The sequence below is a fragment of the Trichosurus vulpecula genome, chromosome 8 (genome assembly GCF_011100635.1).
Source record: "Trichosurus vulpecula isolate mTriVul1 chromosome 8, mTriVul1.pri, whole genome shotgun sequence".
NCBI lineage: Eukaryota > Metazoa > Chordata > Mammalia > Diprotodontia > Phalangeridae > Trichosurus > Trichosurus vulpecula.
Genome location: NC_050580.1, coordinates 129,517,823 through 129,545,253, shown reverse-complemented (window position 1 = coordinate 129,545,253; position 27,431 = coordinate 129,517,823). Strand labels below are relative to the sequence as shown.

The following is a 27,431-nucleotide window of genomic DNA, read 5'->3' as shown; positions in this document are numbered from 1 at the left end:
AATTGATGGGTGCGTATGTATATTTTAAATGATGAAACTATGCCAAAATTAAATAGATTCAAGAACTGTTTTTCAAAAAGCATAATCTCCCAGGCAACCGACCACAATACTATCTACACACTCCTCTTTCTCTTTTGCTCCTCTTTGCTCGATAATTTTCTATGGTTCTGTACTCGGAATCAAATCTCCTCATTTACTGTGGTTGTTGAGTATTTGGCACAGTGTCCTTTTCCTTTAGGATTTTCTTTTCCTCGCTGTTTAACCCCAAGTGTGAACTATGAATGCATGAGTGAGGTAAAACTATCCTTTGGGGATAGCTCTGGGCTAAGTTCATAGGAACACCACATTTGAAACCAGGTCATCAAACAACTATGGAGAGCAGATTAATAGGCCCACTTGCTGTGGAAGTGTGTGTGTGTGGGTGTGGGTGTGTGTGTGTGTGTACTCGCGCACATGTACATGCCCGGTGTCTCTCTCCCACAGACTTGCCCACAAAAGCTTAGTCCTCTGCCAGTGAGAGGTTTTTCAGGGGATTCTTATTCCAAACAATGAGAAGTTCCCTCTTTAGCTGTTTGAAGTCCAGTCACTTTCAAAATACCTGGACAAAGCCCTCTTAAATCAGAGACTGACCTTGAACGCATTGTTGACATTCTAATCCATTGCAAAGGGGATAGCTTTCAGTATTTTGTGGGAAGATTCATTAAACTGGAGCACCCCTGGCTGTTCGACAGCTTGTGCTCATGAATAATAGCCCAAGATATAGTTTTCATTTCCCATTTCCTTTCATTAAAAAATGTTACATACACATGTGTATACAGATACCCACGAACACCACCTAAGTGAGCTTCTACAGATTGCAAATAATACTTTTAAAATGTAGCTGTGAATATAAAGGGGGCTTCTTCATGACAGTGAGCATGGAGATTAAAGAGAAAAGGCAAGTTTGCATTTCATTACCTTCTCCCCTGTTGTCCCAATTATGGTTCTTTTTAAAGAGAGACTGCATCCATTCTCTCTGAAGATTTTTTTTTTTTGGTAACATGTATTTTCTTACTGGCTTTGTAATGTATCAGGATGAAGATAAAAGGATAAAAATTACAATAGATTAATTGCATCCCTTGAATCACATTATATTTTTGGTGCATTAAAAAGAAAAAAAAAGTGAAGCGACCAGCATATAATAAAGTCCTCTTATAGAATTCTGTTAGTGACTGAAAGGTTAACATAGCTTTTGGAAATAGTTAAAAATAGTATTAGAGATTATACATACAACTGTTTGAAATCCATACTCATTTAAAAATGGCAAAATGTTTGGCAAATGTAAGCAAATGACTTGTACTAAATTTGGGTCTCCATGGCTCTGAGCGCAGCAGCCAGTCATAGCCACGGATAAGGCCCAGCACATCCTGAGGTCTGTGAGGCTTGGGAGAAGGTGGATACTTCTCACCTTCTGGATGTGTAGATGGGGGAAGCATAAGCCTTACATCCCCCGACATACACACACCACTCTCCCCTCACTCTCTCAGTTTTTTAACTTTTGAACATGGAAATACGGCTGGTGAGGGGTGTCACTTATTGACTCCAGCACGGATCACCCAATAACATCGCTGAGAGAACTCTGGGGCCTGGAACAACATGCAGACTGGGTGAGTTGTCTACACAGTGACCCATATTGCAAAGGTTAGAGGGGAGCAGATCTCCCACCCCCCTCTTCTCTTGCTCCCTCCCTGCCCCATATTGAAGGAGGAGGTGGCATAGAGTGTCACTAGTGCTTATTCTGGAAATGTTGTCAACATTTTTTAAATAAGATGATAGGTTTTTATGTCCAAAAATGTCCATTTGCTGAACTGGTCACCATCATTCCCTGTTGCTTGGAGCTGATGGCATTTCTAGAGACCACATTTGAACCTTCAAAGGGTTGCCACCAAGGCCCTGGTGGCATTTCCTGCCTTGCTCCCGAAGAATGTCAAGTGCATGATCCCATATATCTCATTATTCTGAATCCTGTCTGGCTATGATTTTGAGAAAAGGACAAAAGTGGTTGTTGTTGTTGTTGTGTGTGTATGTTTCCATTTTTTAAAACTTTATTTTAATTTTTTTTAAGAAAAAGGACCCTTTGATTACTAATATAGTTTGTTCTTCCTTAGTCACTATAAAACAGATTCCATGTTTTCACACCACTCGTGATCTTCCAGGTTATAGATAAATTTTGTCCTATGTGACTGGTTTGGGGCCACAGGGTCCCTCCCTAGATTGTCTAGGGTCAGAGTAGAGGCAAAGAACTCACTCGTGCTGAGCCCACCCTCGTGGTTTTTGATGTATCGTTTATAGTTTTTCCTCAGGCACTGCCACGTTGTGGTGTAAAGGATGAATGCGAATGATTTGAGGGCAATCGCGATGCTGACGTACAGGTATCTGTACACCACGTTGTCATAGAGGGCACAGGCACCCTGCTCGCCACAGAATGTGCTCCAGAACAGGCAGGTGGAGTCAATGCCTGCCCCGAAGATCAAGGGAGGAGGGATGAAGCCTGGAAGAGGGAAAAAGACACTTAGTACTTGGCTCGGTTGGTTGGCTCTTCATTGCCACTTTTCCACTGAGCTTTCGGAGGGCAGACCCGATCCACCTACTTGGGTTAATGAAGGGAACAGTTTTCTTTTTTTTCATCAGTCAGCATTAAATCTAGGGGCTCAAGGTGGGGCAGGAAAGGTGCTTTCTTACCAATTTTAATTAGGTCAGCAGAACTCCCAAGTGTCCTGTAGTCAAGAAGCTGTCAGTACTCTGCCTTAGCACTCTCTTTTCAGGGGCTTGTTACCACAATCTAGGACCCTGAAAAAGTAGTTCTATTGGAAAGCCTCATTAAACCTCTGAAACAATGTGATTTAATAAATGTACAAGTTTGAAATCCTGCCTAACCTGCTTCGCCTTTGCTGCTGCAAGTCTGGGTTATTTTCAGACATAAAAATCTTAAATTCGTGGCATCTTCTCCTTTCCTAACAGTCTTAAGACTTTCTACCACCTTCCAGGATAACAACTACTTTGATGGCCAGTGAAATGTACCCAGCTCAGAGGAGGACCATGACAACTATTTACCACATACACAGTGATTCTCCAGTGTCTTCTAATCTAGGCAAAGAAATAGAAATCCAGAACTGATTTAAATGAGGGATGGTGCATAGGGCAGGTGCTACTGTGAACTAAGTCTATACCTCTGGAGAGCCAGAAGGAGTTAAATCCAACCAGGGACCTATTTAGGCCCTGTGATTTTCCTCTTGTTGTCCACCCTGTGATCAGTCCATTGCTTATGAGCATTGGGCAGTGGGGAGGTAGAGCTCAGTTACTATTGTATCACACTGATCAACTGCCAAGAAGTTTGTTTGGAGAGGATGTTGAAAGTATAGGTTTCCCTAGCTTTATAAATTTATCCCTGAAAAAAAAGTCCAGTAAACAGAATTATATTTTAATACATCAACATCAAGAATCCTGCATTGAATCCAGGCCCTGCAGATCCGTCATTCTTTCCTTCTTTGATCCAATCTCTCTCAAAGAGATGGGCCTTCTCCTTGCTAAGGCTAACCCTTCCATTGGTGCTTTCAATCCTATCCTCTCTTATCTCCTTAATCATTCCCTCTCTCATTTTTAACCTTTCTTTATCCACCCACTCCTTCCCTCTCCACATAGGAAAGAGTCAATCAATCACTGATTGACCAATTAGTTCTCGCCCCCTCCCCCTCAATAATTAACAAGTATTTATTAAACACATACAGTGTCCCAGACACAATGCTAGTTTGGATACAAATAAAAACAATCAAACAATACCTAGTGTCAAGGAGCTTACCTTCACTTGCCACTGCCATCCCTTCCAGGACATTCCATGCCCTTCTTATTCTCCCTTTCACAGCTGAATTCCTAGAAAGGGTCACCTGTACTCTTTGCATCCACTTTCTCACCTTTTACTCACTCTTCAACCAGATACAGCCTGTCTTCCAACCAGATCACTCAATGTAATTGTATCGTTTAACTTATAAATCCAATGAGTGTTATAGTCTTTCTACTGGACTGACCTTCAGCTTTAGACACTTTTGATCATTTTACCTTTCCTTCTCCTAATCTGGGTGCTCTTCCTCTCCTTGGTTTCATTGGCACTACTTTCTTTTGGCATTCTTTTTGCTTTTATGACTATTCTATTGCTTTTCATGTTGTGCCAATCATGGGCTCATTCTCCTCCTGCTTACTAAGTGTAGAAATCTGAGAAGACTCAGTTCTTGGGGTCTCTTCTCATCCTTTGCTATACTTTGGTTCTTTGGTGATATCATCAGCAATCCTGAGTTCAATGATTATCTCTATGCACTCCAAAATCTATATATCCATCCTTAATCCATTCCTATACATCTCTTCTGAATTCCAGTTCCACATTACCAACTTCCAGATGTTGGGTAGCTCTTTCTGGACAGCTCATCAAATCTCAAACTCTAAATATCTACAACATCTCACTTCCCCCCTTCCTCTTTTAACCCATCCTATATTCGGTTGAATATAGTCAGCCAGTTTCACAGTCTCATAGACATCTTTGACTTCCTTTTCCCTCAATTCCTATATTTAATCAGTTGCCAAGTCTTGTTGACCCCAGTTCCAAAATATCTCTGGTGTGTTTCCTTCTCTCCATTCAAATGGCCACTGCCCTAATTCAGATCTTAATTGCTTTTTCTCCTAATTACCACAATTGCTCCTTAAATGGGGTCCCCGTCTTTTCCCTGTCCAATCCATCCTCCACAGTTTCCAACTTGATATTCCTAAAACACAGATCTGACTATGTCAGTCTGCTACTGAAACATCTTTACTGTCCCCTCTATTGCCTCTAGAATAAATGAGAAATGTCTCAGTCTGGCATTTTAAATGCCATTAGAAAAATCTAGCTTTCACATACTTTTTAGTTCATGGTTTCCATTCCAGTTAAACTGGCTTGCTAGCTCTTCCTCACACATGACACTCCATCTACCACTTTGCACAATGGTCTTCCAAATCTAGAATATACTCCTTCCTCATGGAATTCATGGCTTCCTTCAAAGCACAGCTCTGGCACCGCCTCTCGCGTATGGCCTTTCCTGATCCTCTTAGCTGTAAGCATTTTTCTCCCTCTTTAATTTACCTTTAGTTATTTATTTTTGTATTTTTTCATATTTGTATTTTTATTTATATTTATTTTGCATTTATTTATTCATATTTATTTATTTTGTCTTTTTTTGTATTTATTTTGTATTTTTGCTTGTGCCCTGGTTGCAGGCTGCTTGAAGAATGGAAGCTCTTTGAGACCTGGGACCATTTATTTTTATTTTTGTATCCTCAGTAGCCAACACAATGCCTTCCATTTAGTAGCAGTTTAATAAATATCTGTTGAATTATGTTCGAATTGATGGGAGGTGGCAGTGGTGATGCTAGGGGGGCCCTAAGGTTGAGGAGAAGCTAGGTGATAGAAGACAGGCAAACTGGATGAGCTGCCATTTCTGTTTCTGCTCCTATCTTCTGTGCCCTGGCCATGCCCTCTGTTACCTTGGGAGAAGAGCAAGGGAGAACAATAGGCATATAACATGTCCTTTGAGAGCTTTGGGTAGTAGGAACAGAATCACTCGACTAGAGCTTATTATAACTGCTCTTTTCTTTCCTTCTGCTGCCTTCCCTATAACTCCTGTGGGGTCACTTGAGATTCCCCCCCTAAGCATCTGCCGTGAGGCTCCCGTAACAAGTAGGCATTAAATATCATTCTATCACAGTGGCTCTCTTACTGGAGAAGAATACATTGGGGGGAACGCTATGAGGGTACACTCCAGTTCCATGTTATTACAGTGAATATTAAAAGGATTAAATCTTGCCTCTTATTACAGCAGAGTCCAAATTGCTGCTATATGTATTTCACTGCAGAAATTGCAGCCCTGTTTAAGGAAATTGTCTCTGTTTTCCTGAAAATCCATTAACTTAGACTACACCAGGTTTCCCACCTTGGCTATTTAATGCACTCCACTGGTTGAAAGGGCTGTGCCTATTTACGTTCTTAAGCCTAAACTTTCAGCTGAACTGAAAGGCTTTTGTAAGAAAAATAAATTCAAAATCATTTACAGAATAGATATGGAGTCTGAAAATTACATTGACATTTACATTTGAAAAGACACCCATTCCTCTCCTGTTCACCTGCCAAGCTTACAGGATTCTGCATTCATGCTGTCAGGACTACTGATGTAACCAGCACATGCTACAGATTGGGGACACCTGAATGCATACTCTTAAGTAATTAGTGAGGATTCCTATTCTCCCAGCATCAAGGAAGATACTGAACTTTGAGGTGTATCAGCATCTTTTGATGTACAACGAAGAAATTTTTTTTCATTTCAAGAAGGATTTATTGAGCATCTAACATGACACCTGGCTTTTACTATACATCATATGTGCCGTATGAAAATTGTCTCGATTTTTAATTGCCAAGCTACAATCTCTCTGCAGTCATCCCTGGTTGTAGCCAGGTAAGATTTGGTGTTAACAAAGTTGTAGGTTTAACTCTCACATAACCCAGTTAGGATTTGTTTTTTCTATTTCACCGTTACAGTCTATATTCTTAAATCTTACCAGGCACATCTCACAAATCCACAACGGAACTTTGCAAGAGAGGGGTAATTAGTTAGTTGAAATTTATTGCTAATATAGGTTCATCAGCAGTGAGGGAGTCCCAGATCTGTTCCTAAGTAGCTGTGCAACCTTGGTAAAGTAATTTCACCTCTCTGGGCCTCTCAGTTTCTTCATCTGTTAAATGAATAATTATATTAGATAATTTTCTGCCTTGAACACACTATGCTTCTAGGGCTAATTATAATGGAAAAGGATGGCATTAAAAAAACACCACCAAAAAACTCATTCCCAGATGACATGGGTATAGAGTCATCAGAAACAGAGAATCAAGAGGCCTGATTCAAACATAATATTTCCCCAGAGTAGCTTTGACCAAAGTAATCATGACCGAGTGTCTTTTTGCTCCCAGGCAGAGAGCAATGATTCTTGCTGATGAAATAAGCTCATGCCTTACATGTGTACAATGTTTTATGGTTTTCAGAGCACATTATCTCATCTGATCCTTACAACAGTACTCGGAGGTAGACAGAGCCAGTATTACTTCCTTCATTTTACAGATGAGAAAATGAAGGCTCAGAGAAGATTAAGTGATTATGTGCGTGATGCCACATGATTAACAGGTGGTTTAGTTGAGAAATGAGTCCAGCTCTTTTGTCTACTCGCTCAAATGCACTTCCCACTATGGCACAGTGAAGTAACGTTTTAAGAAATGATATGTCCCTCAATTTATCCTTTTTTGCCCTGTGGGGATTTACCCTTTAGGGCCACAAAACAGCTGTGGGTGGAAACCGAGTTTGGGTAGAAGAGCCTAGGTAAATGCAAACTGGATACATCAGCATTAAATCAGGGGCCTGAGGACCCCTTCCTGAGATAGTCTTGTTGATTGCACCTTAACTTCAATTCAGCTAATCAGGGAACTGTCAACATATATTAGACCTCAGAAGCTGAAAGATCAATCGCCCAGTCAGTCAACAAACTTTTACTAAGGGGCTACTATTTGCCGGGCCCTGTGTTAGGTGCTGGGGTTACAGACAAAAATGAAACAGATTCTGTGCTCAAAGAGTTTACATTCCACCAGGCAAGGCAATTGTTACATCCACAAGTACATAAAAGGAGGGGCAGCTAGGTGATGTAGTGAATAGAGGACCGGCCCCTGGAGTCAGGAGGACCTGAGCTCAAATCCGGCCTCAGACACTAGCTGTGTGACCTTGGGCAAGTCACTTAACCCCAATGGCCTTGCCTTCCCCCCTCGATTATGAAGGACAAATACAAATCATTTGGAGGGGGAGGAATGATAAACTGTGAGAGAAAAGGGTCAGGAAAAGGTTCCAGTAGAAACTGGTACTTAAGCTGATCTATGAAGGAAAGCAGGGATTCTAAGTGGGGAGGTATGGTGGGAGACATGCAAAGGCGTGGAAATGGGATGGATTTAATTTTAGCGTAGAAACAGAAATTCTGCTTTGAAGAGAGTAAAAATTATTCTGAATTGACTGTCCTTCTATCTGCAGTTCTCCATCTTCTTGGTGCTCTAACAACATTATCAAGGTTTAATATATCCTGTTCCAGGAACAAATATGATTAGGCCAAAAGTAAAGGTTTCACAGGCAAATTAGATAGATGATACAGATGCGTGGGTAATTCTCAAGCAGATACATATACAGTGAAGGCCCTAGGTTATAATAATGATAACAATTTATATTTTCTTGAAAATTTAACTGTTCCTAGTCTATGTTTCCTGCAATTTGAGCTAATTTCTCAGAAATCCTTTAAGTATAGTCTCATTATTTGATGTAAAAATCATACAGCATAATAAAGGATTAAGTATTTTACACCACCTGTAGAGATGGCCTGAATCCTAAAACAATTCCATACACCAGAGTAGTTCCCATATAAAGCCATAAAGTCATAAAATATTACAGAGGGAAAGGAAATTAGAGGTCATGTAGTCCAAATAGCTCCAAGGAAATGGGGGGCCCCAAGCAGTTGGCTTAAGAGAAATTGGGTGCACTAGTGATTTTCTGTAAGGATGTGTAAGATCATGTGACTAGAATATAGTTTGGATTTGCTCCAAAGTTTTCCTTCAGATGTGGGTTGCACTTCCTAGTATTGAGAACTTTTTCATAAACTTTTCTATGATTTTGGCTCTCCCTTCTCTCCACACACCCATGGAGGCAAAAGGGAGAGATGCAATGAAGTCTCAGAAAAATGTTTATTCAGGCTCTCTCTAAAAACTGTCCTTAGCTCTATATGTACCTTTCCACTAATCTTCCATTTAAAAGAAAAAGAGAAAATCCACCAAAGCAAACTGTTTGCCTCTTATTCAAGCATGAAAGGTCATAGCGTCTCTGGATTTGGCTCAATCCTGACATTTGACAAAGGAGTTTAAATAAGGCAGCTGGGATGTGGTGGAAAGAACACTGGAGGAGGAGTCAGGAGACTTAGTTTCTGGTATTAGCACTGATACTAAGAAGCTGTGTAATTGTGTGTAGCTCCAACTGTGTAAATGATTTAACTTCCCTAGGTTTCAGTTTTTTTTCAGCTGAAAAAAAATTAAAGAGTTGGACCAGATGATCACTAATGTCCTTTCTAGCTTTGAAAAGCCTATGGTTCTCTGAGACAGTCAACAGTGGAACTGAGAGCCTTATATAAAGCATTTAGCCAGCCAGAAGTCTTTGGTGAAGAACCAAAAGTAGAGAATGCTGATTTGGGAAATTAAAAAGGATGAAAAGTTTCCATTTGTGCTGCAATATAAGAGGGACTGTCTCTTCCCTGGAAGACCCATAAACAAATCATTTCACAAGCTCCTCACATTTTATTAATGGATGTGCAAAGTTGCAGGGTTGCTTTCTTTTCCCCCTCTGCACAAGGTGGAAGGACAGCAGAGAAGATGGGGTTTATTAACCTGGGAATCTTCTCTCCACCAGCTGAATGAGAACTTTGGGGTAGTCAGGGAGGGAGCCAAATGTGTTCATTCTCTGAGTCTGGTCTCCAGACACAAAGTCTATGTTGTGGGAGAACACTGGTAAATAGGAATTAAACTTCACAGAGAAAAGCAAATGAACAACAAACTTTGTGAAAACTGACTTGTTTGAGAATAAATATTCAGTTCATTAATAAGGGAATAGAGGTTTATACCTACCGAGCAAACGAAGGAGCAGGAACAGAACCCCCAAAGCGTAAGACTTGAGTTCAGGGCTGACTGTCCTAAACAGAAAGAGGTGAAGGGAAAAAAAAGAAAAGATTCAGATCATACCACTTTAAATTAACAGATGCCACAGTTGTGCACTGCTGTCAATCACAATAGTTCCCCAGAAAATCATTAATAGTATATTTATTATTATTATTATTTCTTTAACTTTCCCTGCCTAGAGTCTGAATAATAACTATGACTGCAGCTACATGATAAGTTCAGGAATTTAACGGTGTCCTTAATAACAGGAGCTAATCTTGTCATTTGAAGTTAAGAAATGCAAATTCTTTCCCACTCAATTTTCATTTAGAGAAATTCTGCATATGTTCAGGCAGAGAGGCATTTCTAGTTGGTGGGGCATCATGTACCAAAAATAACACAATTTGGGAACATCTTTCCTGTTAAGCTCTGTAGGAAACAAGACTGAACTATTAAAGCAGAAGGGTCTTTGCAGGTAAATGAACAATTTGTCTTCTTTAAGTTATATTGTTGAATGAATGACATTAGAAAAAGAACTCTTCTTAGAGTCAGGAGACCTGGACCCTAGTCCCAGTTTGGCTGTTTACTATCTGTGTGACCTTGGGCAAGTCCATTTATTTCTTTGGGCCTCAGTTTCTTTGTTTTTCAAATGGGGTATAACAACATCTGCCTTCCTTTGTGAGACAAACTGCATAAATGATGGTGGTGGTGGTGATGGCGAAGAGGAGATTTTGATTACATTTTATCAGAAATAAATTTTAAAAAGTTGCAAAAGTTGCTGAACAGAAGGTCAGTCTATTTATAACATGCTTTCAACTGATTGGCTGAAGCAATACTTTAAAAAGACTCAACATTTTCTTTTAATAGTTGCTAGTCCTTTAAAAGTCTCCTTGGTAGCAATCTTTTCATCCATATGTTTGTTATGAGACACCATCAAGGTAAAAGTAGTAGAATGTGGCTTTAAAAGACTTTGTCCTGATCTTTTATCATTTGCCAGTGAAAATTAGAAAACTCAGTAAAAAATTTTAATGAAAATTTCCTTCCACCTCTAAATACATGTTTAACTATTAATATTCATTGCAGGATTTGGTTAAATAAAACACAGTATTTGACCTTCGGGTAATTTAGACTCAACAGTCCTGTATTGATGCCGCTCCATTAGATCCTGGTATTTCTGGGTAGTAATCTGCCCTATAACTTTCAAAGTTGTGAATGCATCTGAGTTGCAGGTCTTTCATTAACACCATTTGTCAAAAATTTTAACTTTGTAGTAGTATGTAGTAGCCACAAAAGACAATATAAATTAGTAGCTAGGGAGCTGGCCTTTTTTTTAAAGTGTGAATATATGTTTTAATTAATTACTTAATACTAGTATCATTTTAACCGACAAAATTACATAATAAAATTACAACAAAATTCCAAACATCTGTTTTCAAAATGTAACATAGCATCAGCTTTTTACTTTAGAGTAGATACTTTATCACTCATTTTTTTAAGAAGCCAATATGATTATTTATTTAATATTTTAGTTTTCAACATTGATTTCCACAAGATTTTGAATTACAAATTTTCTCCCCATTTCTGACCTCCCCCCTACTCCAAGATGGCATATATTTTGATTGCCCTGTTCCCCAGTCAGCCCTCCCTTCTGTCACCCCACTCCCCTCCATCCCCTTTTCCTTTACTTTCTTGTAGGGCAAGATAGATTTCTATGCCCCATTGCCTGTATATCTTATTTCCCAGTCACATGCAAAAATACTTTTTTTTTGAACATCTGCTTTTAAAACTTTGAGTTCCAAATTCTCTTCCCTCTTCCCTCCCCACCCACCCTCCCTAAGAAGGCAAGCAATTCAACATAGGCCACATAGGTATCATTGTGTAAAACCCTTCCACAATACTTATGGTGTGAAAGACTAACTATATTTTGCTCCTTCCTCTCCTGTCACCCTTTATTCAATTTTCTCCCTTGACCCTGTCCCTTTTCAAAAGTGTTTTCTTTTGATTACCTTTTTCCCCTATCTGCCCTCTCTTCTATTGTCCCCCCTTTTTTTATCCCCTTCCTCTTTCTTTCCTGTGGGGTAAGATACCCAATTGAGTGTGTATGTTATTCCCTCCTAAAGTCAAATCCAATGAGAGCGAGATTCACTCATTCCCCCTCATCTGCCCCCTCTTCCCTTCCAACAGAACTGCTTTTTCTTGCCACTTTTATGTGAGATAATTTACTCAATTCTGTCTCTCTCTTTCTCCCTCTCTCATCCCTCAATTTGATTTTATTTTTTAGATATCATCCCTTCATATTCAACTCACGCTGTGCCCCCCCTCTTTATATATATATATATATATATATATATATATATATATATATATATATATATATGTGTGTGTGTGTGTGTGTGTGTGTGTATACATATATATATATATACACATATATATATGTATATATATATATGTATGTATATTCCCTTCAGCTACCCTAATATTGAGGTCTCATGAATTACACACATCATCTTTCCAAGTAGGAATGTAAACAAAACAGTTCAACTTTTATAAGTCCCTTATGATTTCTCTTTCTTGTTTACCTTTTCATGCTTCTCTTGATTCTTGTGTTTGAAAGTCAAATTTTCTATTCAGCTCTGCTCTTTTCGCTGAGAAAGCTTGAAAGTCCTCATTTTATTCAAAATCCATATTTTGCCTTGGAACATTATACTCAGTTTTGCAGGGTAGGTGATTCTTGGTTTTAATCCTAGCTCCTTTGACCTCTGGAGTATCATATTCTAAATCCTTCAATCCCTTAATGTAGAAGCTGCTAGATATTGTGCTATCTTGATTATGTTTCCACAATATTCAAATTGTTTCTTTCTGGTTGCTTGCAGTATTTTCTCCTTGCCCTGGAAACTCTGGAATTTGGTGACAATATTCCTAGGAGTTTTCTTTTTGGGTCTTTTCAGGAGGCAATTGTTGTATTCTTTCAATTTCTATTTTGCCCTGTGGCTCTAGAATATCAGGGCAGTTCTCCTTGATAATTTCTTGAAAGATGATTTCTAGGCTCTTTTTTTGATCATGGCTTTCAGATAGTCCAATAATTTTTAAATTATCTCTCCTGGATCCATTTTCCAGGTCAGTGGTTTTTCCAATGAGATATTTCACATTGTCTTCCACTTTTTCATTCCTTTGGTTCTGTTTTATAATATCTTGATTTCTCATAAAATCGCTAGCTTCCACTTGCTCCAATTTAATTTTTAAGGTGGTAATTTCTTCAGTGGTCTTTTGGACCTCCTTTTCCATTTGGCTAATTCTGCCTTTCAAGGCATTCTTCTCCTCATTGACTTTTTGGAGCTCTTTTGCCATGAGTTAGCCTATTTTTTAAGGTGTTGCTTTCTTCAGTATTTTTTGGGTCTCCTTTAGCAAGTCCTTGACTTGTTTTTCATGGTTTTCTTGCATCACTCTCACTTCTCTTCCCAATTTTTCCTCTACTTCTCTTACTTGCTTTTCCAAATCCTTCTTGAGCTCTTCCATGGCCTGAGACAAATTCATTTTTTTCTTGGAGGCTTTTGATGTAGGCACTTTGACTTTGTTGACTTCTTCTGGCTGTATGTTTTGGTCTTTTTTGTCACTAAAAAAAGATTCCAAAGTCTGAGTCTGAAACTGAGAATGTTTTCCCTGCCTGTTCATGTTCCCAGCCAACTACTTGACCCTTGAGCTTTTTGCTGGGGTACGACTCCTTGTAGAGTAGAGAGTACTTTGTCCCAAGTTTGCGGGGCTGTGCTGCTATTTTCAGAGCTACTTCTACACAGCAAGCTCTGCCACACTAATGCTGCTTCTCCCCCAAGAACTGCCAACCAGGATTGTGGCTCAGATCCAGGCAGGGCAAAGCAGGTTTTGTACTCCTGCTCTAATCTGGTGCTTAATTCCTCCCACCGGGTAGGCCTGGGACCAGAGACAACTGCAGCTGTAGGTCTGGAAGCAGCTTCAGAGCTGCACCACTTCTGCTGCCCTGGGGTGGTGGCCAACTCTGAACTCTTTTCACTCTGTCCCAGCAGCTTTTCCCACTAACTTTCTCTGTTGTCTTTGGTGTTTGTGAGTTAAGAAGTCTGGTAACTGCCACAGCTCACTGATTCAGGGCGCTATGCCTGTTCTACCCAGCTCCCGGTGTGGTTGGTCCTGGTGTGGCCCACGCTGGGCTCTGCCCTGCTCCACTCCGCTCCTAGCTCCGTGTGAGCAACCATGCAGGCTGTCCTGGGCTGGAGCCCTGCTTCCCTTTGCTATTTTGTGGGTTCTGCAGCTCTAGAATCTGTTCAGAGCCATTTTCTATAGGTGTTTGGAGGGACCTGGGATGAGGGGGAGCTCAAGCAAGTCCCTGCTTTCCAGGGGCCATCTTGGCACCACCCCCCAGAAGACTTGGGAGCTGGCCTTTAAGCCCTGAAGCTTTGGTTCAAATTTGGCCTCTGACAGAAAATGACTGTATGACCCTGGGTAAGTCACTTCACATCTCATGTGCTGACCTGCATTGGTAGGAATGCCTCATTTGGGATTCCCCTCTACTAATGAAATAACCAATCTATGAAGTAGTAATAGAGACAAAGGTGAGTGTTCCCTAACACAAATAGCTATATCTCTGCCAACAATATTCTACATTATCATTTCTTTTTAGACACCCTAAATGCAAAAGAGAAAAATGAAAAAGGTACTAGCATCTCATTTGATGACTTCCTGGGAGAGAGATACTTCTAGGGGGAGATTCATTGCAGACTCAGTTATAAGCCAATAAAGGGACTTGTTTGAATGATTGTCATTGAAAGTACCAGCCTACTCCTCAAACTTCCTCAGTGCCTTTCTGAGAGATGTTGCTATTGGTTATATGAGAGTGTCTGACACCCTGGGGCAATACAGGGTATAGGGCATACCTCTACCTATCTACAGATGGCATAGTGTGCTTTCTGCCTGCCTTGAACATCTGTGATTGGAAATAGAACTTGGGAGCTTGATTGAATAAAGTATTCTCTCCGCCCCCCCCCCCCCCCACCATATCCATATGCCCATTGTGAGAACACCTCCAGCAGGCATGTGTGAAGCATGGAATTATTTGAATTGGAAAAGCCTCAGTTTAGGTCATTCAGGCCATCTGTTGCTTTTTTTTAAAGGGAATCTAGTATTTCCAGACCATGTCCAAGAAGTACATGTCAAACTGTGCCTGTAAAGTGATTTAAATGGCACTGCTCTCTATGTTTAATTCCTGAGTCAATCTTCTGATCCTAAAGCCCTGAACTTCATTTTTTTCCTATTTTGGGGGAGTGGGGGAAGCAGAGACTGGAGAGAGGTGCAAAGTATATGGGTGAGATTGTGGCATACTGACTTATAGATGGGAGAGGCTTGTTTCATGAAATGAGTTTTTCTTATACTCAAAGTTCTAATTAGCACCCTCATTTTCTCATTTCCTTTTGGTGAAGAGAAGTAGTCCTTCTTGGCCCAAATCCTGCTTTCCCTCCCCACCCCCTGGCAAAAAACAAATCTTACAATTATTCCCTTAAATCATTGCCCAAGGTACGTGGCATTAAAACAGAAATATGAGCATAATACTGAAGCACAGAAACAATGATGAAAGGTGACTATGATGTAAATTTATTTAAATAGGAAAAAAGCATATCATTTATGTCCTGCCTTTGAGACCCGTATTTGGAGTTTTAGCTGATTTTTCTTTTTGGTTAGGGTATGTGTGTGTGTGTGTGTGTGTATGTGTGTGTGTGTGTGTGTGTGTGTGTGTGTGTGTGTATGTTAACCACCTCCTCTCCTACTTTAAAAGTTCCAGTGAAAACTCAATGAAGCTCTAGTGGAAATAAGCACAGAGTCTGCAGTGAAAGACCTGAGTTCAATTTCTGTCTCTGGTACTAAGTCCCTTACCTATGTGACGGTCACTTAACCACTCTGGGTCTCATTGTCTTAATCTGGAAAAAATGAAGTGGTACAAGATCACCTTTGAGGTACCTTCCAGTTCTAGAACTACGACACCATTATCCTCTCTCCCTAACTGCCTATGTAACCCTAATCCTAACCCACTTGGGCTCAGGCTTTAATTTTAACCAAAGGATAAAGAGTCTAGCTAGTTACTAAATAAATGTTAGTTAGAATTGAATCAAGTATAGCAAAAGAAGGACTCGTGAGGATGCTCAGGCTTGAATCTCATCATTTCTGCGTTACTGGTACAAACCCAGCCCTATGATCACTTTGGGAAAATACCTTTAAGTTCTTCTAAGTGCCCCTTCCTGACACTTGGGATGACTCAAAGTTTTGTTGGGACCATCTTTTCGAGAACAGTATTCTGCTGTGAGTACATATCTTGACAAACCCACGATGTTCCTGAGAATGCCTTTTTCCTTCCATTAAGTTTTTTCTTAGAATGCCTTTTTTTTAGCGAGCAGTATTTTATCAAGAAGCTAGGTAGTGCAGAGGATAGAGTGCTAGGCCTGAAGACTCATTTTCCTGAGTTCCAATGAGGCTTCAGACACTTACTACTTGTGTGACCCTGGGCAAGTCACTTACCCTCTTTGCCTGAGTTCCTCATCTGTAAAATGAGTTAGAGAAGGAAACGGCAAAGCACTCCAGTATCTTTGCCAGGATAACCCCAAATGGGGTCACAAAGAGTTGAATACTACTGAACAGCACAACAGTTCTCTACAATGACTCTAAGTGTGACTCGGGTCACTATTGTCTCTTTATTTGGAATGTTATTTAACGTCTTACTAAACAAGAGTGATGTTTGTTGGAAGTAGGTTAACAGCTACTGACCCTACCTTACCCAATTCGTGAAAATTTTAATAGTTTTCCAGTTGTTAAGTTTCAGTGAAATTGAAGAAAAGTTTCTGAAAGTGGTGTTTGCTGTTCAGTCACAGAAAACAAAAAACAACCCAAACCAAATAAATGGGGGTGAGAATGGCCACTCGATCGAGGGCCATGAAAGCTCCAGCCTAACTCTTACCTGATGAGAATGATCACAGATGGAGTCTGAGCCATCGCTCCTATCATGCTGCAGACACACATCACACAGAGGAATGTAAAGAAGGCCTCTTGGCAACCAGGGCTGGGGCATTTCCCAGGAACTACCGTTGCGTTTTCAGAGGGGACGGATGTGAGGCAGGCACAGCCAGTGAGATTCTGAAAGGGAAGCATGCCCACGGTTTAAACTGGGGGTTTCGACTTTCCATATCAAAAGCCATCCATCAGGTGCAGCTGTCAACTCCTAATTGTACATTCTGTGGTGTTCCATTAATCAGGCCTAAATAAATTAGTTAGCTTTTACCAAGAGCCTTCAAAACACATGCACAGACACAAGGATATTTATAGGGAGGAAAGCTTATTTTTTCTTCCCTCCTACACATTTCATTTTCTGTGTTTAAGTGCCCCTCAATAAATTGTCATGCAGACAAATGGCCCCCAAATTAGAATCTTTCCCATACAATAAAAAAGGAAATTGTATTTCTACATTATGATAAAACACTGCCAAATTAACATGATAATCATTTGCCAATTTGTCCTCTCTTCCATGCAGTTATAATTACACCAGGGCATACTAAAGGGGGTAAATCTGTAACCTGCACATTGTTCCTGGTTCATTGACTAATTTGGTGCCCTGAACAAAAGGGATCATAATGCCACAAATGAAGTTACTGTCTTTTGCAAGCCAAGAATCAAAGGAAAGGTCATAGAAACATTAGTGGTAAAGGGAAAAGTTCCCTGGTATATTTCAGGAAAATGAACAGGGCTAAGGATGCCATCACATAGCTTGGAATGGGTGTGAAGAATGAAGCTGTGGCCAAACAAGAGAAGAGTTATCAATATATGATCAGAAGAAATAAAAATGACTGCATTCTATTTGATCTCTCTGGGAGGATTCATGTCAAATTGCTTTTGTTTTCCAGTCACAGAGGCTTTTACTTACCCTCCTGGAATTTCTGATGGCTGAAGGTGGGAGGGAGAGTAGGGGGGCAATACAGAATGTCAGGCCAATTAAGTCATTATAATAGTAGTACACAAACTTAATGAATGCAAAATGAAAACAACCATAAATGATTCATTACTTATCTTAAGGAAGACCTGGCTTTCGGGTCACATCTATAGACCACCCAAACTCTCTTGAGGTTAAAATATATCCCCCCTCTGCTTTAAAAATCCTGTGTTTTTCTCTTCACTGTTTTGCTTTCTAACTTTTCTCTTACTTCCTCCTCTCCCTTTCCAATAGAAACTACATATAGGACTGTCTCCTCGTTTATAGAGCTGTCCCCATGCTATAATTGCAAGGGCCAATAAAGATCTTCCCTTCCCATCAAATGTTGCCTCCACTAGATTCCAGGAAGCCTAAAATTTCTTCACCAGAAGGAAGCCTCTCATTTTACGTTTGAAGATAAAGCTTAAGATGCAAGTATCCTTGGGAGAGGTACACCATCAATATACCACAGACTTGTGATTTAAATGGTGTGGGAACTCAGGGGGTTGAAACTCCTTCCATTAAAGTAGTCTACAACTCAGCAGTTTTTAACCTAGAGTCTGTGAACTTGTTTTTATTTAAAGAACAACAACATTTTGATAACTATATTTCAATATAATTGCTATCTTTGTAATCCTAGTATTTTATCTTATGCATTTAAAAACATTATTTTGAGGAGGGGTCTGGACACTATAGCAGACTAGCAAAGGGGTCTATGACCCACCAAAAGGTTAAGAATCCTTGCTATAACTTGGAGTTTCAGAAAGTTGCCTGAGACTTAGAGAGACGATTGATTCACCCATGGCCACAGAGCTATTAATTAGGAGAGGTAACCTCTAACAAATATAGAGAAGACAATAGACTGACATCAGATCATTTTTTTTAAAAAAAGATTGAACTTGGGGAGATTGTATTTGGTAAGGTCCTGATACTTCTCCACTTGTGCATCAAGAGTATTTCGTCTTCACCTTTATTTTTCTCCCTCTGAAAGTTTGAACTATTAGAGTCACAGAAAGAAAATTCTTTTCCTGAATGTGACTTGCCAACCTTCTGCCTCACCCTTACCCAGATAAAACGGTCCCTGGAAAACAAGCCAGTGTGCCTTTTAAGGGACTTGGGAATCTAATACTCTCTAGGTGCTCCTAAAGATACCCCCAGGTAAAATGTCAGCAAGCCTAATATTGTGGGAAGATTTGATTTAGAGTCCTGAGTTCCACATTCATGCCTTACAGCTCTGAGCTCAGTCATGAGACAGAACAGGAGAAAAGATGCACATTTTTTAACAGTTTTTGAAAAGTTGCGGGTTTCAAATGAAATAGTTAAGAAATCAACGAAAGAATACACATGAGCACCCTGAGAATTGCACTCTTATCACACATTCAGTCATTAAGTTAAACTGAGAAACACTTTAATTCACAAACACAAAACAATTGTGATACAGTTATAGAGAAGTTTGAATCCATGATAAATTAGGGTAAAATAAAAAGAAAAACAACAAATCCCTTACCCCTTGGAATCTTTTGATTAACTTTCTATGGATAAATGAAAAAAAATCAAACTGCTGTTATTTTGACAGCTCAAATGACTGGAGCAAAATACCATCCAAAAATGATTCAGAAACACTGGCAAATGAAGCTACCTTATTTATGTCTCTTTCCCCACCCCCACCATCCACTCTCCACACACACACACACACACACACACACACACACACACACACACACACAAGCTCTCACCAATGCTGCACACCTTAATTCCTACTCATTTTACAAATGAAATTGATATCCAGGTTAAAAATGAATTTTCTCTGAAGATGTGTTTGTGGGGAAGATATTGTGTAAACATAAAAACATCTTATAGAAATTTGAAACCAGAAGGATTGTCTTTGTAAATTAAGGGTTTGCCTCAATTTTGGTATACTCATTTTCCTGATGATCTTTGGGCATAAGGAAAAAAATGACAATTTTTGTAGCATTTCTGGATATAATTATGTATTTTAGAATGGCAATCAACCAAACCACCAATTGGGTACCATTTTCTGCTTTTAAGAGTCTTTTGATCTTTTGTTGCTGACCTCCTAATAATTGGTCTCACAATAAGCCAATGATATCACCACAACAAACTGGGTTTTACTGTTTTTTTTTAATTTTGGATGCTAACAATTAGGTCTCTGTGCCAGACATTCATGAGTTCTTTCAGAATTCATTGTAGTACCTTTAGAATTCTATTGTCATTTATCATTGTCCTTTCTGCAGCTTAGAATCCCAACTTTTGATTGGTCCAAGCCAGGCTGGTATTACTGTGTAAAGCCCTAAAATCTCATCACTAAGAGCTAGGTTGGCAACCCATATGCCTCAAGCCAAAGGGGAAATTGAAAAACTGCAAAAAGAAATACTGTCTCCGTCTTCACTTGCAGGGTCACTGATTGAAGAATAATGGCTGGGGGCTGGGGGGAGAGGATGGTGGTGAGGGAATCTTTCTGAAATGGTAGCAGAACCTCGACACACCTGTAACACTAATAACCCCAGATTCTGAGACAGAATTTTGTCTTTGCAAAAAAGAACTGAATCATCTGCTGCAGAAGGAGGAGAGAGAGGCTGTTGCTACTAGAAAGGCAAACTAATTGCTTGTGGTAGCCACTCCATTTAGAAATAGGGGGTGAGGGAAGAATGGAGACGTGAAATCATCCATGCCCAAAGGCAGTAGAGGCTAAAAGCACTTGGAAAGCCAGCAGAACTTGGCTTCAGAATATTAACAATGCCTTCTTGACAGGCTGGTACCTGGATGACCACAGACATCCAGCTCAGTCTGGCCATTTGGCTACAGGTCAGGACCTCTTACATGCCAAGGTATTCTATGTCTTAATTGTTCTCTTTCTAAAGGATGCTCTAGCTTGATAAATTAAATGGCCTGAGTGGCACCAGTAAAAGGGAAAAAAATCACACTAGAGAAAATGGATTTCAAACAAGTCACACTCCTATGAGGTGACGTGTTTTCAGAAATGTGAGCCAAACACCCTATACCCCATCTTGATTCTCCTACAAACTGCCATGTTGGATTTATGCTACTTTCCTACATACCACCAGTGGTTGGAATTACTTCTATTTTTTAAAGGCCAGTTATCTAGCACATCAGAAGGATATTTCTTCCAATAGGCAGTCAGCAGAGTGCTAACATGCTTACCGCTGGAATAATTACTTTTCAGAGTGAAATGTGAGGAAACAATCTGGACAGTAGATTAATGCCAAAGGAAATATACAAAAGTAACTTGTAGTCAGTTACACAGGCTCCCAGTCACATGCAATGAGAGGTATTAACAAATCTTTCATTAACTACAGTACAATCGTGGGAAACCTGGGATGACAAGTAGGAAAAACAGTGGGGTCCGAAATGAAGCCCCAACATAGGGTGTGAGGAAACCAGATGTTACTGGATGTAGAATCAGTCTCAAACAGTGTCTTTACCCAGCTGATCAAATTTTAAGTGGTTTTCACCAGTCTCAGTTGGTGAAAATGGTGCCTATGTGGAGGACTAGAAATCTGATTATATTTAACAGTGAAATTTGCACATGCCCTAGCTAAATCCAGCTGCTTGTAATCACTCGAGGGAGCGGTGCACCCATGGCCCAGCTGGTTATAATCTGAAATCAGAACAAGAGATCTAACAAGACACTTGTTAGGCAAAGGGTCTGGATGCTGGGTGCTCAGATTCATTGGAGAGTGTATGGGGGTAATTCATGGAGACTTTTCTTTTTCTTAAAGATTGAAGTAGTATGGGAAGATAAAAGCACAGAAAGAGTGAAAATGAAATTCTAACAGTCACGACTGAAAGTGTTTGTTCCCTAGGAATTAAATATTATGAGGCTGGCATTTAGGTCACTCCTCTCCTTGCCAGAAGCTGGGTGAGAAAAAAAGCATCCCAGTGGAGAAGGGGGTAGTTTTCCCATCCTGTCCTGGAAAGTGGTTGTTTCTTCTGCTTTGCTGTGTGTTTTTACACTAATCTTCCCAACCAGAATAAAAAATGTAGTGTATTCTTTAGAAAACTCAAGGAAAAAGCAGAATTTTTTTGAGGGGGGGTGAGGCGGGTATGTGTGGAAATAAAAACTTAAGCGGTAAGCTGAGGAACAGAAATATGTTACAGTCTCACGAATCACGAAGGGCAAAGCAGATCAGGGATAATTGGATTCTGCTGCTTTGCTGTTTCAGCAACTGAAAGCAACCGCTGGACCCAGTTAAGCTTTTATTTAATAAGACTTTTTGTATATGTAAGATCAGGGGAAGTGCATTTTCTTAGACAATTTTTTTGGTCACTGAATTTTCTGAAATAGACACTATTTTAGTCTCAGGACAGTAGCATATATTGAATCAATTTAATCCTTATAACAGGACAATAACAAAGACTAATTTGCAACATAACTCTTCAGATATTAAAATGTTAATGAAATTGTTGTCACAGAAAATAATAACTGGTGTTTTCATTCTACCCATTCCCAAAACCCAATCCTTTTTTTCCCCATTCATTTTTATCCACATGGAGAAATTGCTTTATAATCTTATTTGAAAAATAGCTTCCTCCCCACCCAAAATGATTTATCTTACTTTCTGAAAAATGTTAACAGCAGCAGTAGGCCTAGAATCCAAACATTAAAGCAAGGAAAAACTTAATTTTTAGAAAATTAAGATGAATGATCCCTATTTTCTTTGTTTCTGACTAATGGCCACTTGGCATTACTGCTAGACTTTGCCTACATCCAAAGTGGATAGGTGACAAGATAGAAGGGGTAAGTGATTCAGTAGTTAGTTTATTGAAAGGAAGAAATAGGTCTCCCTTTCTCCATTTTTATTATCCTGTATCATTCAGTTCAGTCCTTATACACAGAGGCAAATGCTGTCACTGAAAAAGTACAAGAGAAATACAAGGAATGGGAGACAGAAAGAGGTGGGGAATCCAGGAGCAAAGAAAATAAAAAGAAAGTAAGTGAACACAAAGGTTGTTTAAAACATGGGCCAAAATTCCTTTCCTTGGCTTTTGGTGCAAAGCTTCCTTTGACTTCTACCTTGGATAATACTGGTGGCCATTGATTCTCTGGTTCACTGAAGTGCTACTCTTATGCCTCATCATGGTATGAAAGTGAATCTGTGTTCTTGAAGGTTATGATGGTGGAGTACGGAAGCTTTGACACTTCTTACAAGAAGCTGGAAACACTTTGAGTATAGGCCAATTTATAGACTGTTTCTGAGTCATCTGAAGATATGGGCCAAGCAATAAATCATTCAATAAACATTTTTTAAGTGCCTCCTATATTCTAGGCAGTGTGGACCAGCCTAAGTTAGGTTGAAGAGGCTCATCACCAGAAGCTTGGCTCTTGAGTCAGGAATTTTCTCACCCAGAGCAACTCATGAAGGCATCCATAAATATGTACACGGGTGACAATCAATGTGGATGGAGACAATAACCCAACCTATGGAATCATTAATCCTTAGATTACTGAAAAAATGTCAATGGAATTTATTTAGGTATATCTGGGAGCCCAATTCGGTTCTGTGCAAGTCACTTAGTAAACAAACTTGAGTGACAAGTCTGGTGTTCCCATCTGCTAATAGTGTCTCCTAATCAAAGCAGGGATGATATTGAGAACATATCACAGGAGAAGGGGAAAAAAGAGCTACTGATAACTACTGATTCTTTATTTCCTGTGGCAGTCAACCATCACCTTGGGTATAGGCTGCCGCTTAAGCTGCGGCTCTTAATCCATGATCTTTCGCCCTATCCAGAGAATAAATAAGTCACAAATACCGTGCTGTTGCATCCAGCAAAGCAAGCAGACAGGTAAGTGATCCCATCTGCCCCACAGACTGGCGTGAAAGAGTCGGTTTGGCATTCACAGTTATTATTGCAAGGAGAGTAGGGATCCAGAGCTACCCCGGGTGCTGAGCTATAAGAGAAAATACAAAATAACTCGCATTAATCGCTCACATTTATCTAACACTTTAATATTTACAAGACACTTTTCTTACAACAATGAGAAGATGGGTATTGCATTCTGGCTCAGAGGCTGAGTAATTTGCCCAGGATTACAAAGTTAATAAGAACTGGTACCAGTCTCACAAAGAGATGGAGGCATAATCACTTCAAAAATTAAAATTTCAGCCTAAATACTTTCTTCATTTGACACCACCCTACACATCCAGCTTGATCTTCCAGGCTTTCCCAAATACATAATCTAGGCAGCTTGGTCTCCTCTCTTTCTTTAGTCATTTCTAATCTTGTGTCTTGATTCATATTACTTTCTCGTGCAGGATAGCCCTTTCCTTTCCCCCTGCATATCCATATCCTATCAGTTTAAGGCTCGGCTCAAGTCCAACTTTCTCCATAAAGAAGGCCTTCCCTAATTAGTTCAAGCTTAACTCATTTCTCTGTCTCTGAACTGTCCAACTGTTCACCATGCACTTGATTATAAGCTACCCTGTACTGCTTCATTTTGGTTTCACACTTTCTTTTCCCTTTGTTTCCCCGAGTGAGAAAATATGGTTTTTGAGGGCAGGGGCAAAGTCTTACACTATTACTGTATACTACTATACTACTGTGTCCCATTGTCTAGGAAAGCAGAGAACACAAACAAATCTCAATGAGTACCTGTTGACTGATCAACAATCATAATTTCCCTGGGATAAGTCATATTTTAAGATGTTTTTCATTTTTATTTATTTTTATTAAGAACTTAGAAAGTTGTTTTTCTTTCTACTAGTGAAAAGCAAATGAGAAGAGATATTGAGTTTGGAGGGGGTATTAAATGTTCCAAGTAGACAAATCTCTCATCTCATCCTCCCCACTACATTTCATCTGGAAAAGATTAGGTGGCATTATTCCTACCTACAAGTCAGCTTTTTGAACTTGGCGGGGGGGTGGAATTCAAGACAGAGTCAATAATCCAAACTGAAGTCCTAGGGTTTGATCTGTAAATACTGTTATACTGTTCCTCTCCCCCCCCACCCCGCAAAGGACCAACTGTAAAGCGTATGAAGAAAATGTCACTTTGAACTTCTCACTCGAGAAAGGTGGGGAAGAAGAAGGATAGAGTTCTTAGAGCTTCTGTAGAGGCAAGTATGCCTCTGTTCTGTTCTGACAACTGATTATCTTTTGGAGTAGCCATTGGCAGAGCTTCACTCCTGGAACAAGATACCTTCTTTGGCTTTGGAATTCCACATAAATGACCAAAGAAAGAATCTATTCATTTGGCTTTGTCGAGATGATGGTGTAATAACTTTTTATGTGTGTAGACTTTTATATCTTATCAGGTGTTTTCATGTCCAACGTTTTACTTGAGATATATATATACACAAACATATACGATTATTTCTATTTCACAGATGAATAAACTGAGTCTCAGAAAGGTTAGATGACTTGCCCAAGGTCACAAAGCTAGTAAGTCACGGGCTTGTATACAAGTATTCTGACTTCCTGTCCAGCACTTTAAATATCTCTACCAATAGAGGAGCAGAAGGCCTTTGATACTACAGACTGGAATTGCTTAAGTCTGGGCAAATTAAATTGTGATCATAAGTCAGATAAAAATTGAACTAAGGGAATCAGAGGAAAAAGCAGAGAAGAGAGTTCAGACACGATCTTACATTGGATCTACTGTGAGCAGTTTGGCTGATAAGAAGAGCTTCCTATCTATTGGCTGAAAAAGTTGACTGAAAAGAGTTGTATTTCTAATGGATAGCGGAAAGAGTAGTGGACAAATTAGCACCTTAGCTGAAGACTTTAGCTGAGGTTCAAAGGAAGATGAAGGAGATGACTAAATAGAGCTATGTCCCTTTCCTGCTGGGAAGAGGCTTACAGATTTATAGACCACATTACCTCCCTTCTCCCTTCTTTCCCCCTCCAAAGGTTGGTGGAGACAGTTGAAAGAGCTGGCTGACAGAGGAATAACCCACCCAATACAGCAGAGGCTTAGGTGGCCCTGAAGATAGATGGATAGATGCAGACCAGCTGGAGGGGATAAATGATGCCTGGGGAGGAGCAGTGGAGACCTGCCACCCAGCAGGGAGCCTTCCTAGAAGAGAGCAGCACAATGACATTGACAGCTCTGTGACAGCAGTGGTATAATCTGTCCACATATATGTCCTGGCCACCCAGAGTCCCCACATGTGTATATCCCATGTGTTATCTTTATGTGTTTCCACTCTTCCCAGTGAACGCTTGTGCATTTATAGGAGAGTGAGTTTTAGTTTAATGGTGGAAATGTTCTGTTGTTAATTTAATTACGATTAATTCATTAAATCCTTTACTTGGAGTCAAATGTAATCTCTGGCTGATTAGTTAAAGCAAACACATTAGTAAGGGCTTGTGAATTATGGTTTGGAGAAGATTCTGATCCACAAAGTAACTAGAACCTGAGATAGTTTTCTGAGGGGGGGTGGGACATGAGTAGGAAGGGCCCCAAGTGCTTCACATGGTAATGCCATTCCCTGTATTTCCCTCTTACAGTGATCAGTCTAAAAGACTGTCCAAAGATTTAGGATGATGAGAAGAAAGTTGAAAAGGATAACCATTAAGAATTGAAGGCATTGCTTTATAAATGATGGGACTATAGATTGACAGCTGGAATTGGTCTCTGAGGTCATCTAGTCCAACTCCTTATTTTATAGATTTATAAGCTCACAGTAGAAACTGAGGCCCAGACAGGTTAAGTGACATGCCCAAGATCACACAGGCAGTATCAGGAGTATGGACAATTTCTGATATTTTTTCAGGACTTGGTGCAATCTGTGCTGTCAGCCTTGAAGGTAACGATGAATTACAATACAAGAAAAAATATCCTAGGGTACAAAAGACTTACTTGTTCCATGGAGATATTTAGAAGAGATATTGGTGGCATAGTGGATAGTACCCTGGTCTTGCAGTTAAGAAGACTCAAGTTCAAATCTTGCTTCAAATACTCATTGTGTGACTCTGGGAAAATCAGCGAACTGCTTGCTCTAAGGTTTTGTTTTCTGACATGTCATATGAGGGGAGTTGGACTTAAAGGGCTCTGAGGTTCTTTCCAGCTCTAAAACTGATCCTACGAAACCATGCTCCCTCTTCAAGCTCACACTCAGGGAAGGAGACACAGCTGCATCTCTGCTGCTGCATTAATGGAAGCATAGCTAGTTTAAGCAAGCCACAGCAGTGAGTTCCATTGTCATGAGAGTGGAAGGTGCATGCCAAACATTGCCCCATTGCTCCACCTGCAATACCTGTAACTTCTCTGACAAAGCCACTCTTCCCTGGTCACCATTCCCTTCTATGTGTTGTCTCTATCAGAAGGTAAGCTTCTTGAGGACAGGGTCTGTCCTGCTTTTGCATTTGTATTCCTAGCACAGTGCTTAGTGCTTAATTGTTGACTTTTTCATTCACTCCTTCATCCCTTCATTCATTCTTTCATACCTGTTTGATTTCTTCTGGTACTTACTAGTTTCCATAGGGAACAGTAACCCCAGCCACAGGACCTGTGTCACACCCCAGGAAGAGGAAGGAAACATAACAAGCTGTAGACACCAGGTTAACGAGCATGGCCATCCGAATGGCTCCCAGAGCAGACAGGCTGAGTTTCTTTACAAGAAGACCTCCTAGGAATATACCCAGACATGCACATGGGATAGCAGTCATCCCTAGAATAGA

General features: G+C 40.0%; 1 protein-coding gene across 1 annotated transcript in view; it reads right to left on the bottom strand.

The window, feature by feature from the left end:
• Window positions 1-1,114: 1,114 nt before the first annotated feature.
• Window positions 1,115-27,431, bottom strand: part of SLCO3A1 (solute carrier organic anion transporter family member 3A1) — a 361,985-nt gene continuing 335,668 nt past the window's right edge. Inside the window, exons 6-10 of the mRNA XM_036735784.1 lie at window positions 27,223-27,421; window positions 23,562-23,700; window positions 16,761-16,936; window positions 9,758-9,822; window positions 1,115-2,530 (exon numbers count right to left, since the gene is read on the bottom strand). Of these exons, the coding sequence (XP_036591679.1) occupies window positions 2,151-2,530; window positions 9,758-9,822; window positions 16,761-16,936; window positions 23,562-23,700; window positions 27,223-27,421 (959 nt within the window). The 3' untranslated portion in view covers window positions 1,115-2,150. The remainder of the gene's footprint in view (window positions 2,531-9,757; window positions 9,823-16,760; window positions 16,937-23,561; window positions 23,701-27,222; window positions 27,422-27,431) is intronic.